Here is a 19,285-nt window from a genome sequence, read left to right on the forward strand (position 1 = left end):
AGGGAAAGCTGATTTTATGCTTTAACATGACTGAAAATGTAATTTTCTGAATATTTTGTTTTTTAGTTTGGTTAAGGACAGGACTGAGAAAGAAGAGTGTGGCCCTAACTCGGCTTACTGTTCTAGCAGCTGTAAACTAGCTTTGTGAACAGTATAAATATGTTTTGTCTGGATTATAATTCATCGAGGAGAAGAGACATCACATAGAAAAAGATGGGTCTTAATGTCTATCCAACACTACTGGTTAGCTCTGATAGCCCATCCGAAGAGGTAGCCTCACTAATTCAACACGAAAACCTACTGATTTCCCATGGGCTGTTTCTGAATGATGAAATGTGTTTTCAAGTTTTAACCTTCAGTGCCATCATCTAAAGTGCAAACCTACAGCCTTACTTTTGTTTTCTTTTTGGTGTTTTTCCTTCCTTGGCATTAACTGGAAATCTGCTTAGTAACTCTTAAGGACAATCGAATATGAAAACAAGTCGAAATGGACATCCTCAAGTATATGACTGCTTAAGTTTAATGCTAGGCTTATTTTTACATGCCGTCACTTCAGTGCGCAGGAGGGCTTGCTTGTAACCTGTAAGTACCACTGTTTGCATTTGCACTACTGAACAACCTTCACTCGCAGAGTTGGGAGAGGGGAAGTACACAGAACAGAACAGGCCAGGTTTGGAATATTTTTTGTTTACCAAAGGATGTGGCAGCTGCAGTTTTTCGAAAATGCCATTCATCTTTCTCATAGACACGTCTGCTTAGACCCAGAGTTCCTCAAATGGTCATGACGTGGAACAGAATGACATACAGCTCCAGGGGTCAGTTCCTTTAAGTCTTTGTAGGCCACCTGTGATGACAACAGCTGTATAAAGTAGTTCAGCTGTATTTTCACAGGACCAGCAGGGGGTAGATATGGGGTCATTCTACAGAAATGTTTACAGATATGTTACACATTATATGAAACATTTTAGGTTTACAATTTATATTTTTAAAATAAAACAATGTTATTTTAACAATTTCAAATCCATCATATAGACCTCCGAAGAGCTTGTCCTCATAGTCATGTGTAAAGGCTGGGACCATATTTTGAAGTAAAAACCACATTTTTTCCTGCTATTTTAACTGGAATAATTATACATGCCTATGAATATATATGATTTAAATGACACAAACAAAAGCCAAATAAATATTCTAAAACATATGGTCCCCAGGAGTCGTGTCACTGGTGTTACTGCATAACAAAAAGTCTCTTATTTTGAAAAAAAAGTCACTGATGACATCACTGTCCTTCCTTCTACCTGTTTTCTGAGGATCTATGAAGAAAAGCACATGGTAAGTCCACTGTGTCTTTCAGAAATTCGAGATTTTGTCATTTAACTCATGACTTCATATGATGCTTTTAGCTGAAGTCAATGGGGGACCCGCTTTATTCTTAGGTAGTTGTGAAAAAAATGGATTAAATTGCATATTTTTGTGGATATGCCATGATTGATGATGTGGTTTGATGCTCGGTAGCAGCCATTTAGTAAAATGCATGTTACCTTTATTATGTGTAACACCAGTGACGCCTATGGATGTGATAGAAAAGTGGACGTTTTTGTAGAATGACCCATATACCCATATAAAAAAGAATGCTTTTGCTGCCTTACCATTTTTTTTAAACACTTAAGAAGTGGCTTAAAAAGGCTTAACACACCTCTCTGTTTCCACATACTGATGATCTACCTCTGCCATGTCTCGTCACCCAGTCTGTGCAATAGCTACAGTTTCCTTCCTCAGTTCAGAAGCACGTTCATCTACTAAGTCTCTCCGTGCAGCATCTGACCTGCAGGACCAGCACCTGCCGTTTCTTTCTTGAGATCAGTATGGCAAACACCAACTGCGTGCATGGATTTAAGACGACGATGCTCATTTAAACAGATTGAATTATTTACTGAACCATTGAAAACTTCTTCAGCATAGTTTCATACTCAGTTTGGATGGCCAGGAGCTTTATAAGTCACACGTTTAGAAGAACCAGTAGCTTAAATAAACATAAACATCTAATTTAGGACGAATGTTGAAAAGGAATTCCACAAATTCCTCAAAATATCTGCATGATTAAATCGTTGAGATGTAAACAAACGTATTTAGAGTCGTTAGGTGAGAAATGCTTGGTTGTAGAGAAATTGAGTCAGAATTGTTCACGGTGGGAATGGGAATTCAACCTCTAGAAGCTCCCTTTTTTTTCAGATTTATCACTTTTTTAACCTTTATCTGTGTGATATACTATATTATATATTATACATCATACATTATACAACAGCTAGTTCTGGCCACGCAAGCTGATTGAGAAGCATTCTAACCGAGCTGTTATTTAATTTTTTTCACGAACACTGTATCACTCCACTGAGACGCTGTTGCTAAGCAACGACTTTGTCAGCTGTAGGAGACGCTTGAGCCATTTGAACGTTTTTACTTCTTACTTTGCCCCAAACAGAAAACGGACACTGTTAAGATCACATCTGACCGACAGCCGATTTGGTCCGACTCTGAAGACGAGACGACACTAAATTCCCAAACGGTCAGTCGGTCTGTGTGGAGCTGGAGAACGAACTGCCGGCTGAGCAGTGAGTGGGCGGAGCTCGTTACTCTGACGTAGCAACAAGCTGCTGGTTAAGGAGCTATAACTTGGTGAAGGAGCTGAACATTAAAACATATTAAACGCCGCGTTCACGGCCAGTTTATTAACTTCTTACTGTATTTATTTAACTGCTGTATTAAAGCAGTAGAGCACTCGAGGAGGGAGTTATCACCAATAACATCATGGCTGTGATGATCTACGGCCACCAAATCACACCTGGGATGGGATTTCACGATAACACACTCCCTCTCGGGTTCTGCTGCTTAAATATAATAATATGCTAAAAACTGTGTAGGTTCACTCGTGTTTCAGATAGTAAATAAAATGTCTGTATTTGTGCTGTAGATACTGCGACCCCTGGTTCCTATCACCCCCACTGTAAAGAGATTTGAGTCAGTAGTTTTCTCTACAATTAACCTTTTCACACCAAACCGCTCTGGATGACTTTTTTCTATTTTGACCACTGAGTTATGCCGAAAGTTTGAAAAGTTGGGTAAGTTCTCTTCAAACACTGAACAAACGGATCTGACTAAGTGTGCTCAGTAATAGTATGTGCAGTAAGTGACGGTTAATGTGTTGCAATAAGAGCATGGCAAGAATTACCAGGGATATCCACCACATTTTGTTTCCAAAATGTTTTCATTAAATGGTTGAGATGTAAACAAAGTCATTCAGAGTAGGTTGATGTCAAATGTTTCATTGTTGAGAAACCTAGCAATTGTGATTTCTTTACAGTGGTGGTGATAGGAACCAGGGGTCATGATGTCCACAACACAAAAATAGCCATTGAATTTACTGTCCATAACCACCAGTGAGCCTACACGTGTCTTCTGAGTGTTTATATATCATGCTGATCACTGTAAAATAGTGGAAAATCTGAAAAAAGATGTTTTCTTTGTTTTACCTTGCAATGACTTGCGTGTGCCTGTTCACCATGAATAGCTTATAACAATATGTTTAGCGCCAAAACTTAACCTCACAACTATTTAAAGTCAGTGTCTCAGACATCACGCAAGGTATTCATAACCATTTAATTTAAAAACGTTCTGTGCGGGAGCTTTTAGAGGCATTAAATTCTTCAGACGTCTGGTTCCTATCACCACCACTGTGAGCAATTCTGACTCTGTAAGCTTCTCTAGAACAGAGCATTTCACACCAAACCATTCGAATGACTCTGTGTACGTCTTAACCATTAAATTATGCAGTAAATTTGAAGGAAAAAAGAAAAGATGGGATTATCCTTAAAAACGGCTCAATGTAAGGAACTGTTCTCAACAATGAGAGTAAAGAAAGGCTACGCCACTGGGCCTTTTTCACATTTCCGTTGCAGGGTAACGCTGCTTCCGCTAAACGATCCTCATCAAACCATGATGAGCAGAGTGTTTACAGCTCACCCTTATCTCAGGTTCATGAGCAGAGGAAAAAGTTTCTGCAGTTAAAGGAATAAACTTTGTCATATGGAGGAAAATAAGCATCATTTCACCGCTGCTGACTAACGTTAGTGTGCAGCTTGTGCTTGAAAGTTCCTGCTTCAGCCGCTTTCAGAGGAACGGTTTTCATTTTCGCCCTCAAAAGCTTTCTGTGTCTAAGAGATCGAGTCATCAGCATGGAGTAGATGTTAATTAACTGGAACTGGTGTTTGTGTATAACGTCAACAGTGGCGCTACGGACCATGATGACCCAGTGGGCGCCGTGCCAGAATGTATGCGAATTCATTGTTAGCTGTTTCAGCATCTCCAGCTAACATGGCTTATCTAACGTTTTGGTTTTATGTCCATCAGTTTATCACTCTGTAGACGTCAGCTGACGGCTGGACTCTGATAGCCGTGAAGGGATTTTTCCATAATGCTTTTACACCCTTTAGTTTGGACTTATTTATGTTTGGTTTTCCAACCATTCGAGACACATCCTCCAATTCTAATCTTGGCAACTATGACCAAGTGAAAGACCTGTGGTGAGCTGAAGTGATATTAACACCTGTATTTAGGAGCTTTATAGCTGCCCGCAAGGCAACAGCAGATCTTGTTTCACGTTTTATGCACTTCCATTTCTTGTGAAAAGGGCCTCGGGAATATTCCAGAACACAGTGCTTTGGTTAAACTAAATTGTAAGTAACAGGTTGTGTTGTGGGTAAATTGTCTAAACTGACTTAATTCTAAAAAAAGTCATTTTTATACTTCTCCAGCTCTCCCTACCCTACTGACAGCGTAATATTAAAGCAGCGGATTTTCCTTCTCAGGAATAATCGCTCTGCCTGGAGTCTAAAGCTTAGGCTTAGGTTTTGTGGATATGAGCGCATACACCTGCCTCCTCTCTAAGAGCAGGTCCTTCCTCCCTCTCATATACCATATCGAAGGCTGACTGAATGAAAAAACACACCGATTGTGTCGTAAGAGCTGCGGCTTCATTTCACTGCTGTATATAAAGACATCTTTATCCAACACTGTCCTGCTTCCCATCTCTCTTCTCAAAACAAGTCCGTTTCCTTCCTGCAGACGTGTGACTTCTAAACGAAACAAATCGCTTTCTTTAAAAGCAATCTATTTAAAAAACAAGTACATAAAAAACAGTTAAAAAGCTTGTTGTCATACTTGCTGAAGACGCAGAGTTGTAGCCACAGCACGAATCGAAACTCACAGATTATTCTTCACATTTAATCTTTTTTTTTTCTTGGTCTTTGTCTCTGGTTCTCCAGTCCTGAACTGGTTTTAAGGCAGATGTGTTGCATTCTCCGTGCCACGATGACCCCTCATCCATCTAAACAAAGGCAGTAGTGTGGAATTAAGGCAAGTGGTCCTTCTGCAACAGATGTTTTGGAACGAGATGATTTCTTTAAGGAAAATCGCTGCTTGCTTCCATGTTTATGGCCTGTTTTGTATTCCTGAAAGAGTCAAGAACAACCCAGTGACTCCTCTCTCCAAACGAGCAGTACATTTGGAGAATCCTCATGAAACTGTAAACTTGTGAAATTCTGAGCTTAAGAAATTGGCTTTAAATGGCTCATTAGTATTGGGCCTCTCATCCTCTCATTCTGCGGCTACACAGCTGACCACCCGAATGCAAACAGCTGGTTGTTATTATGTCATCTGGCATTTTGGTCCCATGTTATATTGTCTCTAATAACTGTGTAGTTACATGTGAGCAACATATGCAAGAACAATGTAACTACTAATGATTTAGTCACTGTTACAGATGGATTACAGAAGTACACATTATGTAATTACACACATGTATCAACTTCAGTTTTGCCTCAGGTAATTACACAAGTAGGGGCAGTCGTGGGCTGGAGGTCAGGGAACCAGCCCTGTGACCGGAAGGTCACCGGTTCAATCCCCTCAGCTGACAGTCCGTGACTGAAGTGCCCTTGAGCAAGACACCTAACCCCCAATTGCTCCCCGGGTGCTGTGGATAGGGCTGCCCATCGCTCCGGGCAAGTGTGCTCACTGCCCCCTAGTGTGTGTGTTCACTAGTGTGTTTCACTGCACGGATGGGTTAAATGCGCAGGTCTAATTCCACACTGTAAACACAGTTGGCAAAATGGGTCTAAATTTATTTTATTATTTTTTTAAGTGTACCTTAGTAGTTATAACAGTCTATTCATTCTCATGTAATTACACAAGGGTAATAACACAAATGTAATTACATTGGTAATCAGACTGGAACAGTGTTTTTTTTAAAAGGTTTTTTTTTCCGCAGTAAAAGGAAGTTTGTAAAAACTTACATGAAGGCGTTACTTACAGCCAGCTTTCCTAACATTTAGCTAGCATTTATGTTGCTAGTGTTGTGACATTGTAACCAGTTTCAGCTTTAAACAAGCCTGTAATGTGACAGAACAGCAGACGTGCCCTTATATTAAAATGTAACTTTTATGACATTAATTAAATGTTGCATTAATTCCCATGTCTATATTACCACTCCATTATTACACATTACCTACATAATAACTACACAGGAACTGTCCACAAGTGTAACTTCAACAGTACACTACAGGAAAGTTCCTGTGTAGAAGATATACTTCTGTAATTACATAGGCTGTATTTCTGTAATCCATCTGTAACACTGACTAAATCATCAGTAGTTATGATATTCATATGTAACTACACAGGTATTGGAGACACCTAATATAAAGTGGGACCAGCACCTCTCTACTTTGAGGGGATCACGACCAGTGGAGTCCCCCTTTTAGGCCGCCACATGAGGACCTGGGCATCGTTGGCATTGGGTTTTCCCAGGGCGTTGGGAGGGATGGGCTCCATGTGAGTCAGAACCTTGGGCTGGTCCTGGTGGGGTGGTCCCACCAGACTGGCCCTGGAGCCCAGAGGCATGTTGGGATCGACGGCGATTTCCACTCTCATCCTCCACTTGACTGTCTGCAGGAGGATCTTCTCTCGTGTGGCCGGGTTCAGTGCCACTAGCCACGTGGTGAAGCTCTGGTCCCGTGTGATGTACGTGAGCCGCGGTGCGTTGCTCTCGCTCACTGGCACCGCCCACGTCACGCTCGGGTAGAAGTTGTCGTTCATGCTGACGGTGAAGCGTGATGGTTTGGCCATCGGACCCGTGAGTGTCACTGTTTCTGTGGTGTTGCCGTACCATGGGTAGCTCACTCCATCTGAGTCGCTGATGGCTCTCACCACATTGTCCCTCAGCTCTGGGATCTCCCAACTGGACCTGTGGAGGGGGGGCAACAAAGGACAAAATCATTTTGGTGGGGTGCTGAGCCATTTTGGTGCATTCAAATACTGGTAGTTGTTACATTTTTGGGAGAATGCTTTTAGAATACTTGCCCATTAAAAATGCAGCACAAAGCAAGTTTCAAACATGCTTGACAGATACACTTTAAAGGGGAACCCAACAAATGGCATTTTTACAGACATTTTTGTTTGTAGTTCATTATGTATAGAAAATATGCATTAGCAATTTTTTTAGTATTTCTTTTTGGTGAGGTGAGTTTAGCAAAAGTGAGACAACATGTATCTGGCAACATGTACGTACACCGATCAGGCGTGACATTATTCCTTGTATCTACGCTCGTTGTCCATTTCATCAGCTCCACTTACTATATAGGTGCACTTTATAGTTCTACAATTACAGATTTTTTAGCCCCCTTTTACCCTGTTCTTCAGTGGTCAGGACCCCCATGGACCCTCACAGGGCAGGTACTATTTGGGTGGTGGGTCATTCTCAGCACTGCAGTAACACTGACATGGTGGTGGTGTGTTAGTGTGTGTTGCGCTGGTCTGAGTTGATCAGACACAGCAGTGCTGCTGGAGTTTTTAAACACCTCAGTGTCACTGCTGGACTGAGAATAGTCCACCAACCAGAAAGATCCAGCCAACAGCGTCCTGTGGGCAGCGTCCTGTGACCCCTGATGAAGGACTAGAGGATGACCACCACAAACTGTGCAGCAGCAGATGAGCTGTCCTCTCTGACTTTACATCTACAAGGTGGACCCACAAGGTAGGAGAGTCTAATAGAGTGGACAGTGAGTGGACACAGATGTATATACATGGTCAATGTTTAGATTAATTTTAATGCATTTACATTGAGGAGCCTTGGTGAGGAACAGAGTGTTGAAGGGGAAAGTTTGTTAAAGTTGGCTTGACAAAGCCATTTCTATGGAATCCCAGGTGGTTGATGAGATGTTTGCTAAGATGTTGCTGTGGTATCCCAGGTGGTTGCAAAGGTGTTGTTAGGCCACTCTGTGGTGTCCCAGGTGGTTGCTAAGATGTTGCCAGGGCATATGCCAGGGCATAGCATTGCTATGGTATCCCAGGTGGGTGTTAATACGTGATGTGCGTACTATCCATCCATCCATCCATCCATTTTCCAAGCCGCTTCTCCGTCAGGGTCGCGGGGGGGTGCTGGAGCCTATCCCAGCAGTCTTCGGGCGAAAGGCACGATACACCCTGGACAGGTCGCCAGTCCATCACAGGGCAGACACAGACAGTCACTCACACCTAGGGGCAATTTAGCATGTCCAATTGGCCTGACTGCATGTCTTTGGACTGTGGGAGGAAACCGGAGAACCCGGAGGAAACCCACGCAGACACGGGGAGAACATGCAAACTCCACACAGAGAGGACCCTGGTCACCCGGCCGGGGAATCGAACCCAGGCCCTCCTCGCTGTGAGGCGACAGCGCTACCCACCACGCCACCGTGCCGCCCCCATGTGCGTACTAGTATATACATAATATTCTTTAGCATGTGGCACGCAATTACACATTTTCACCAGAGAGGCCACCAAATCCCCAAATCCTACGTATTGCAGCTTTAATGACATTTATCATGTACTAATATGATTTTACTTGAGTAAAAAACTTTTAGAGTTTTTTGTTTTTTGATTTAGTAAGGAACTTATGCACACCTCTTTGCCACCTCTGCTCAGTTCACACAGCTAGATACAGTCACAGCTGAGGATGCTAAATGAAACATTTGTTCAGTTGAGTAGTTTTGTTCCATATAAATGAGTTTTTATTCAATTGAACAGCCTGGCATGAACAAGACGCCTACTGCTGCTAAATGTAGCCAAAAGCACATAATAGAGCTTCGCTAACTACCTAATTGTTTTTGTGAGGTTTTGTACAGTGTCACTTTAGGCATTTGCTGCTATTATTGCTCTTTGTAATTTTTAAAATGATTTATATTATTATTCCTGTTTCTATAAGAGAGATGCTCCACAAAATGTAACCGTACATGGTAAATATTCTAAAAGCATTCTCCTAAAATGTAAAAAGTAACTCTATTTGAATGCACCAAAAATGGCTCAGCACCCCACCAAAATGATTGAATATGACAAAGATTCTATTCTATTGTAGACTAATATTGATAATCAGTCAGTTAATCAATTCCATCACCTAAAGTGGATAAACCATATTGTGTGAAGACAGCTGACAACTGTCAAACAAGAAGTCCCCTAAATCCTGACCTCATGTCTTTAGGTAGGCAACAGAATTTTTCAGGGGCCCAGCCATGTCTTTGCACAGGCCTGCTTGCCTGGAACACTACCAAACTATGCAGATTGGGACACAGTGATGCTGAATCTGTGCTGATCTGTAATTCATACAGGGAGAGTAATAATGGGAACATCTCGTAATGCATACATGCATTATAATAGCCCAGCTGAACGTGTTCAATGATTCACTATGAGAGGAACATTATTATTGTAGGAAGTGTCAGTTGGTGTGACCCGATTCTGCCATCTCTTCACCAAATCTGGTCCATCTGCCACCTACATGCGCCCCACCACAACCTCCCCAGGAGCACCAGGACTCCACTCCCCCACACACATGTCCACACACACCTCCACACCAACACACACATGTCCACACACACCTCCACATGAACAGACCCTGCGGGGAGCGGCACAGGAACCCAACCAGGCAGTAGGTCTGTGGGAGGGTGTGAGAATCTCTCTCTCTCTCTCTCTCTCTCTCTCTCTCTCTCTCTCTCTCTCTCGCTCTCTCTCTCTCTCGCTTTCTCTCTCTTGCTGCCTGTCCCTTCCCTCGTTGTCTATTTGTCTCTCTATCTGTGAATGAGTTGACTGCGTTCTCCTTGGCCTCACCTATGCTCCTCACCTCAGCTTCAGTGCTGCCGTTCAGTCTTTGCTCACACTATTATTCCATCCTGATCCAACGACAAAGGGTGTGAAATCTTTCGCTTTCGTGTGGGTGTCTAAATGGAACAGCAGGATGGCTCACAGGCCAGCAAAGGCTCAGATGCACAGAGCTCCAGGTGCACAGACATGCACAATGAATATAAAGTACTGTACTTTATAATTACGGACTGTCGTCCCACACAATTGCACCCGAGCCTTTCACACACGCGAAATGCAGGAAAGGTCCAATTCATAATAATAAAAAAAAAACATGAGTCTCACCTACAACCTCAGTCAGACCTCACATCTCATACGCTTTGTGAACCAGGCTCTTAGGTGCCAGACCCTGGAGGATTAACATTGAAGCTTCAAACTAGTTCCAAAATGAAAGTATACACAGTTCTCAGACGCACAGAATTTGATTTACGGTTCCAGGTGAAACATTTCATTAGTATAGAATCATTACATCATGCAAAGAAGGTTCTTTTAAACCTCAAAAAGGGTTCCTCACACATGCATATTATTTACGAGAATGGTTCTTCAAAGGGCTATCCTCTGATTCTGTAATATAGATGTACCAATTGTCAATTTTTACGGCAGATTTTGATTCTGATGGGTGACTTTTTTCGACAGTTTTAAGTAACCAATTATTTATTTGTTTGTTTCTTTTTTTGTTTATGTAATATTTTAACTTTTGTAAAATAATGTCTCCAAATTGAACCATTTCATATGACCGCTGTCGGTTAGGCAGGTTTTAGAGAGACTTCGGACGTCTGGTTCCTATCACCACCACTGTGAACAGTTCAGACTCCAAACCACTCTGAATGACACAGAATTACACATTAACCATTTAAGCAGGAATTTTAAAAAATTGGTGGAATTCCCCTTCAAGCAATCTTATATATGTGATAATACTGTTTCTAATACTGTACAACATACTATCCTCTATAAAACTGACTTTAATGCAGGCTTTAAGGGCCAACTCACATTCCAATGTCTCCGTAGGAGTTGTGGAACTGCATGTGAGTGCATGCCTGTATCCACCCCACCACCCAGGTCTCGTTCCGTGGGATGGGGGGCATCACCACTCGGGCCGAGGCTTTGAAATAGGGCGTCTTGTAACGCAACACTATGGGTGAGTTTTCTTCGATGGCTGTGGGGCCGCGGTCAATGGTGGCAGTGACATCGTACACCACGATGTTCTCACGCTTCACGCGGGACTTGCATGCGATGCTATGGATGCAGCCCATGGTGGACGAGGGGTTTGGATTGCTTTCACATGGGCCAGTGGAACCGCATCAGCCTGATGTCACTCCATCATCTGGAGTTGATCTGAGGAGGATGAGTTCTCCTTTTTCAGCCCAGGTTCCTCTTAGTGGTTCTTCCTCATGCTCATCAAGAGTTTTGCCTCTTGTGATTCTTGGTTCCTCTTAGTAATTTGTCTTCATGCTCCCCAAGAGCCTTTCCTTTTAAGTCTTGGTTCCTCTGTAGTTTTTTTTTGTAGGCGTAGGTTCCTCTCAGTGGTTCTTTCTCAAGCTCTTCAAGGTTTTCCTCTCTTGATTCCTTTTTAGATTCTTGGTTCCTCTCAGTGATTCTTCCTCATGCTCTGCCAGAGCCTTTCCTTTTGAGTCTTGGTTTCTCTCAGTGGTTCTTCCTCATGATCTACCAGAGCCTTTCCTTTTCAGTCTTGGTTGCTCTCAGTGGTTCTTTCTCATGATCTTGGAAAATGTCTCCTTTTCAGTCTTGGTTCTTCTCAATGATTTGTCCTAATAAGTTTTTTTTTAGCTTTGGTTCCTCTCATTAGTTTTTCTTCATGCTTTTGGGGAGTTTCTCCTTCTAAGTCTTGGTTCCTCAGGGGTTCTTCCTAATGCTCTTAGGGAGATTCTCCTTTTGAGTCTTGTTCCCTCTCAGTAGTTCTTTCTGATGCCTTTGGGGATTCATTTCTTTTGGGTATTGATTCTTTTAATGGTTCTTCCTCATGGTTATAGAAAGTTTTTCCTACTGAATCATGGTTCCTCATTGGTTCTTTCTCATGTGTTAGGGGATTTTTCTCTTTTTGCGTGTTGGTTGTTTTCAGTGGTTTTTCCTCATTGTCTTAGGGAGTTTCTCCTTCTGAATTTTCGTTCCTCTCAGCGGTTGGTCCTCATGCTTTTAAGGAGTTTCTCATTCCGAGCCTTGGTTCCTTAGAGATTCTTCCTCATGCTCATAGGAAGTTTCTCTTCTGAGCACTTATTCCTTTCATTGGTTCTTCCTCATTGTCTTAGGGAGTATCTCCATTCCTTCTACATGGCTTTTCTTCATGCTTTTGAGTCTTGGTTCCTTTCAGTATTTTTTCCTCTAGGAATTTCACCTTCTTAGTCTTACTTCCTCAGAGGTTCTTCCTCACTTGCTAAGAGTTTCATCTTTTGGGTCATGGTTCCACAGTGGTTTTTCTTTACATTTTTAGAGAGTTTCTCCTTCTGAGTCTTGCTTCCTCTCAGTGGTTCTTCCTCATGTTCACAAGGAGTTTCTCATTCTCAGTCTTGATTAATCTCAGTGGCTCTTCCTCATGTTCCCAGGGAGTTTCTCCTTCTGAGTCTTGGTTCCTCAGTGGTTCTTCCTCATGTTCTCAGGGAGTTTCTCCTTCTGAGTCTTGGCTTGTCAGTGGTTCTTCCTCATGTTCCCAGGGAGTTTCTCGTTCTGCGTCTTGGTTCCTCTGTGGTTCTTCCTCATGCCTTGCGGGATTTTTTTCTCTTTTTGAGTCTTGGTTCCTCTCAGTGGTTCTTCCTCAAGCGCTTGGGGATTTTCTCCAACCCTGCCCCCCTCGGCTTGGTCAGTGAGGGGCTGGACAGGGGGTTCCAGACAGCGGCTTTGAGGGTGCTGAGGGAGGGAGTCACTGTGGGTAAATGCTTCTCGGTTATGTTGCTATGTTGCTTTTAGCCCTTTAAAACGCACAGTTCTCCCGAAGCGCGAGCGCGCACGCGTCAGTAGCTACAGGTGACCCAGAGGTAGCCACAGCCTGCCGCCACCTTCACGTGCAGATGTTCACGGCGCTTTAAACCCTTGAAAGGACGTCCGCGTGTTTCCTCACGTCTCCGAAGCCCTCGCGATCGCCTCTCGCGACAACAACACGATCAGATTCATCTCCTCCGATGCGCAGCGGAGCCGAACACCGGTGGACCGGAGCGGGGAGGAGGAGAGGGAGTATCCGCTGTCACCGCTCCGACCAGCGGCGAGGGTGGTCTGGAGCTAGCGGGGGCCTTTAGTGAGACCCTCCGGGGAGAGAAGAGAGAGAAGAAGCTCGGTGTTTTTCAGTAAGGAAGCCGCTCGCGCACCTCCGCCGCCCTGCTGCTGGGCGCCATGCCGCTGTTCAGCTGCGCGCGGTGCTGAACGACCAGGAGAGGGAGACTGAGAGGAGGAGGAGTGAGCGCGCGAGTCCCCCTCGTTCTATAGGCTGGATGCGATTACGTATATACGTGGATGTGTGTACAGGCTATTTATACCTGTGTATATATGCAAATGTATCTGTATCGCTCTCCCTCCGTCTATACCTCCATCTCTCTCCATCCCTCCATCCATCAGTGCACGTCAGAGACCGCCAGTCTTTTCAGTTGCGTAATTTCCAGTCAAACGGCTGTTAAGCACAGATTATTCACTTTTCAGGAGGTATGGTTCAGGAGATTAGGTCAACTTGCATAAGAAAAGAGAGCTGATTAAAAGCTACAGAGAAAATGTGGCTCCTAACAACCACCTGGAAGACCTGGTAGACACCAGAACTGCCCCCCTCAGATAAACAGCACTTAAAGCTTTTGTCTCTGTGAGAGAGCAGAACATCAAGCTGCTTCAGATCTGAAAACATCCACAGGTGTTTCTGTCCATCCTTCCACTGTGAGAAGACCACTCAGCGCTGTGGGTCTGAAAGGAGGTGTAGCTGATCAAGAAGAACCTCACTGAGAAAAGGAGACGGACACATTAAACAAAGAAGCTGGACGATGGACTGACCACCCCAGAGTCCAGACCTCAGCACCACTGAATGGGTTTGATTACTTCAGAAAATCATCAACCAGCTTCTCAGACTGAACTTTGGAGGTGCGTCTGCAGATTCTTTGAGGGGCTGGATGTCTCCTGGAAAGAACGCCTTCTGTGTTATTTTTCGTTTAAATGTTGGTTTTTTGTTTTTTTTCTGATGATAAAAAAATGAATAACTTGTCCAGCTCATTAAGACCACCTCCTTGTTTCTACGCTCATTGTCCATTGTCACTGTCCACTCTATTAGACACTCCTACCTTGTCGGTCCACCTTGTAGATGTAAAGTTGGTCATCCTCTCGTCCTTCATCAGTGGTCACAGGGCGCTGCCCACAGGACGCTGTCGGCTCGATATTTTTGGTTGGTGGACTATTCTCAGTCCAGCAGCGACACTGAGGTGTTTAAACACTCCAGCAGCACTGCTGCGTCTGATCCACTCAGACCAGCACAACACAAACTAACACACCACCACCACGTCAGTGTTACTGCAGTGTTGAGAATGACCCACCACCCAAATAGTGCCTGCTCTGTGAGGGTCCATGGGGCTCCTGACTAAGGATAGAACAGGGTAAAAAAACTGCTCCTATATGGTCAGTGGAACTGATAAAATGGGCAATGAGTGTCCACTATGAAGTACGTAGCCTCTTAACCCTCTATTTTATGAATTATCACTTAGATGTGATAAAACGGTTTGATGTGTTGTTGTTATTTAAAATTGCTTTAATAATAATTTGACAAGAAATTCTTATTATGTTTTTTTTAAAGGGGTGTAGTTGATAAATTGTTGCCATATGGCAACAATGCACAATTGTGGAAAGCACCATAAAATCCAAAAAATCTCTAAAATCAAGACTAAATGAATCCAACTTATACTTCAATATTTACAAATATTGGAAAGTTCTACAATTTCAATTGGTATGAAATGTATGGTAATAATAATAAGATTCTCTGGTCATGCGATGTCCAAAAGTGTTTGTCCTTTGGCCACTGGGCAACACCATGCAATCAAGGGTTAGCTACTGTTATTGCTTGTAGAATTGATGCGAATAGTGGTGTAAATAGTGGACACACTGAGTGCCATTGGTCATTTTGGCTTCCAGTGACTTTTATCAGTAACTGGTAATGAAGGAGAATTCCTATAAATATAATTAGACATGCCCTGTGATGGACTGGCGACCTGTCTGGGGTGTATCCTACCTTCCGCCCGATAACCGCTGGGATAGGCTCCAGCAAACCCCCCCCCCGGCAACCCTGAGGGAGAAGCGGCTTAGAAAATGGATGGATGGATGAATAATTAGACATATCATTCTGATAGGTGATCAAATGAAAAGCTCTCGGTGAGGGGACTCAGACTTTTGGACCCCGCTCAATGTAGCATTTATTTTCTTCTAGTTATCAAATTATGTCTCCACATCAGTGGCTGGATCTACTGAGTGAATCTGATGTCTGATGGAGTCTGCTAATAGGTGATTGGTCTATCCAGAGAGCCTGATTTGCATAGACCGACTGCAGTACAGTAAGGCAGGTATGTTCTCCCTGCGCTCTGCTGGTGTCTGATGTAAACAGTGTGTTGCTGTGGGCTCCCGCAGGTTTCAGATGCAGATGCTTTCTCTGGCACACAGGTCTGTGAGGAGGAGAGCCGGAAGTTTCACGGCTTAATTGATGCCTTTCCACGTAACCATGACAACTCGAGGAGACAGGCCGTCACTATGGAGATCGGAACTGATGTCAGAGTCTCTGTCACACATGGCTTTAGTGAGGAGGGGGGCGTTTACTGACGGGTAAGCATTAAGAGTTTCAGCTTAAATGAGGGCACAGGGGGACACAGGGAGACACAGGGAGACACAGGGAGACACATGGGGACACAGGGAGACACAGGGGGACACAGGGAAATGCCACAAAAGATAGACAAATAAGCCTATAAGCCTAAAGTGTCAGTCCATAGTAACTCATGTATGTATTTATATATAATTTTATGCAAAAGTTTGTGTAAATTACACCAACAATTAGTTTCCTACTTGAAAATAAATGAACACATCCTTTACAGGGATTAAGCTTAAATATAGCATTTTATCTGCAAATGTTTGTGCACAGCTTTTGTTTATGTGCTAAGTTTAACGTAATGGCAGAACAACATTAAATATTATAGTTGCCATAACGTTTGTACACATTTTATTTTTATTTTTCACCTTATTTATTACATCTGGTTAAGAAACAGTGATTGTGCATTACGATGTACAAATGTTTGTATGTGTACTTCACCAAGGGGTGCCTAAACTTTTGCATTTGACTGTAAATTCATCATTATGAATCATAACTCATTTTAAATCAGTTACTTTCATGTTCACAAACTCCCCCAGCAGGCTAACTGGAGAAAAAAGAACGTGTAGTCAGAGGGTGAAACGTTTCAATTTGAAAGTAAAAACTTAAAAAAAAAAATTTTAATCACCCACTGAAGGATTTTATTGATATGAAAGTTTATCATGTGACATGAAACCCTCATAGTGTTGCGTTTATAAGCAGTAAAAATTTTGGCTCAGTTTAATTGTCAATGGATAAATAATGGAAAAACTACTGGAAGCACAGTTTGCAGTGTTGAATGATTTAAATAGGAGTGCTTGTTAGCCCCTGGGTGAGTTGGCCTGGATTAACCCTTCCTTGTTAGGTAGATTAAAGGTCCTTGACAGTTAGAACAACACTATGGAGGAGTTTCACGGTGGTCAGGGATGTAGGTACTACAGGACTAGGATGTAGCTAAGGTCTTTGTGAGATATACCAAACGACCTTTTCTTTCAGTCTGATTTTCCGTTTTCCGTATTTCTCCTGTTATTTTATGTTTTAAATCGTTCTTCTATGTTGTTTTCCATTTTACCTGTTTTGTTTTTTTTCCTCAGTTCGTTTTGTTGTTCTCTTATTTGTTTGACTTGTTTCGTTCATTGTTATTGCACTATTTTGTAAAGTGTAGCATGTCTAATGGACCTCAGGGAGAATAGCGGCTTATTGGGGACCCTAAAAATAAACTAAATAAATAAACAAAATAAACCGCGTTGTGATCTAAACAAACGTATTTGGCAAAAACGAACAAACAAAAAATATTTACCTTTCAGTCATCAATATCTCTGCGTGTTGCCGATCTGTTGCCTTATCTAACGTTAAAGGGCTCATATCATGTTATAAAAAAGTTCCCATTATTTGATTAAATAAAAGATTTCCATGTAGCGTGTAAACTCTGTGTTCACTCCCCAGTCTGTTCACTCCTCAGTCCATACAGTCCATGTATGGAACCAGTACAGCAAAAGCAGCCTGTTTGGAATCCACAGTTTTTGTGATGTAATGAAAACGAACACAGTTACATGGTCTGCCTGTTCATCCAACAGCAGTTTGGCCTCGCTCCAGTTGTTCTGGCCTGGGCTGCTTTTTGAATACGTGCCATCAGAACAAAAGCAGCTAGTTTTAGTCAAGAGATAAAGGTGGTAATGGACTGGCGACCTGTCCAGGGTGTATCCTGCCTTCTGCCTGATGACCACTGGGATAGGCTCCAGCACCCCCCCTGCGACCCTGACGGAGAAGCGTCTTAGAAAATGGATGGATGGATGGATGGATGGACTTATATTAAATAATCACTGGACCTCGGGGGGGGTTGGGGTGGGAGGGTGGAATAACCAGAAGTGTGGAGTCATATAACTTGGACTCGAATCCAACTTTGAAGTTGCCAAAGCTGATTTGTTAATTGCAAGCTGTGCACTGGACTTTGTTGTTCTGCCTTAAATGACACCCTTTTCGGTGCTATAAACCATTTTCAAAAAGGTTCTATATAGAACCATCTACAGCACATTCTTAACAGTCCTTTCATAATGAAAAGAACCTTTTAATTATGAAAATCAGTGTTCATGGTTCTCTATTTTTTCTTTAGTAAAGAACCATACTTTTAAAGTGAGATCATCTGTGTTCCATGGATTTTGTGTTTTAGTTTGAAGAATAAATATATATTAATAATAAAAAATGAATATACAGTCATACACTGCTAACATGCTGTTAGGCTACAGTACTGTTACCATTCAGTTCAGTCTTATGGCATTAAATTAGCTGAAGAATGCAGACTGACTTGTTTCAGACTCAAAGATTAGGACTATTGATTTGGGACTTGACTTGACTCACCTTCACCGTCTCGGGCCTTGAATTGAGGCTCGACTCTCTTGACTTGGGACATGACCCGGGACTCCGGTGTCAAGACTTCCGAAGGCTGCACTTTTCACACTCAGCCATGAGGGGGAGCAGTTTGTCCACAGCTTACCTGCACTACAGTTGCACATGAAAACAGAGTGAGTTAATGTGAGAGAATGTAAGGTCACCCTCTCTGGTGTTTGATAAACGTAGAGAAGCGTGTAGAGTTTGTATGTCGAAGATGTAGAGTTTAATAAAAGTCACGAGAAAAGACGTGGTGTTGTTAAGTCTGTCTGGCTTGTCCTCAGGGCTGTGGTTAGTGTGTTTGTTTAGAGGGCTTGTGACCAGAACTCGTACAACTTATTGTCCATTTGTGTGGTCAAAGCTGTGGAGACTTAATCCTACCTGTCCACGCTGGACACAGGGTTTACCAGAACAATGGTGAGAGAGACAGAATGGGAGGTGTGGAGGTGGGTGGGGGTGGTTGGGTGCGGCTGCTATGTTCTGATTGCTTGACTTAGAGTGGAGAATCTTCAGGTGAGAGAGAGAGAGAGAGGGAGAGAGAGAGAGAGAGAGGGAGGCAGTTGTAAGTGCTCTTTCAGGCAGTCTGCCTGTCTGCCTGCTAATGGACAGGTAATACTAAGTGCTAATCCACTGAGATCCCTCATCAGTTGAGCTGTTCAAACAGACTCGCTCATGTGGTCTGTGACAGTGTATAAGACTGTGATCTATATAAATGTGTAAGAGTGTGGAGTAACTATTAGAGCTGGACCTTCAGTTTGGGTCATCAGTATTAAAACCACAATAATGCTAATTTCTTCTAGTACATTAATGGGATCCTAGTATTTCAGCAATAAGCTAACAGCAAGTCACAACAACCTTTATTGGCTATTAAGCTTG

The 19,285-nt window shown here is 42.8% G+C and overlaps 1 protein-coding gene and 1 long non-coding RNA gene across 2 annotated transcripts; one reads left to right on the forward strand and one right to left on the reverse strand.

Moving 5' to 3' along the window:
• Nucleotides 1-6,076: 6,076 nt before the first annotated feature.
• Nucleotides 6,077-13,651, reverse strand: fam78bb (family with sequence similarity 78 member Bb). Its single transcript, XM_017717798.2, has 2 exons — nt 11,203-13,651; nt 6,077-7,288 (listed from the first exon to the last, which is right to left on the reverse strand). Exons 1-2 carry the CDS (start codon nt 11,463-11,465, stop codon nt 6,766-6,768), a joined length of 786 nt encoding a protein of 261 aa, XP_017573287.1. The 5' UTR covers nt 11,466-13,651; the 3' UTR covers nt 6,077-6,765.
• A 574-nt stretch (nt 13,652-14,225) lies between these two features.
• Nucleotides 14,226-18,057, forward strand: LOC119262702. The gene is made up of 4 exons (XR_005129841.1): nt 14,226-14,283; nt 15,614-15,746; nt 15,844-16,002; nt 17,599-18,057. It is a non-coding gene; the product is annotated as an uncharacterized LOC119262702 (long non-coding RNA).
• The last annotated feature ends 1,228 nt before the right edge of the window (nt 18,058-19,285 follow it).

This window comes from Pygocentrus nattereri, chromosome 28, assembly GCF_015220715.1.
Source record: "Pygocentrus nattereri isolate fPygNat1 chromosome 28, fPygNat1.pri, whole genome shotgun sequence".
Classification (NCBI taxonomy): Eukaryota; Metazoa; Chordata; class Actinopteri; order Characiformes; family Serrasalmidae; genus Pygocentrus; species Pygocentrus nattereri.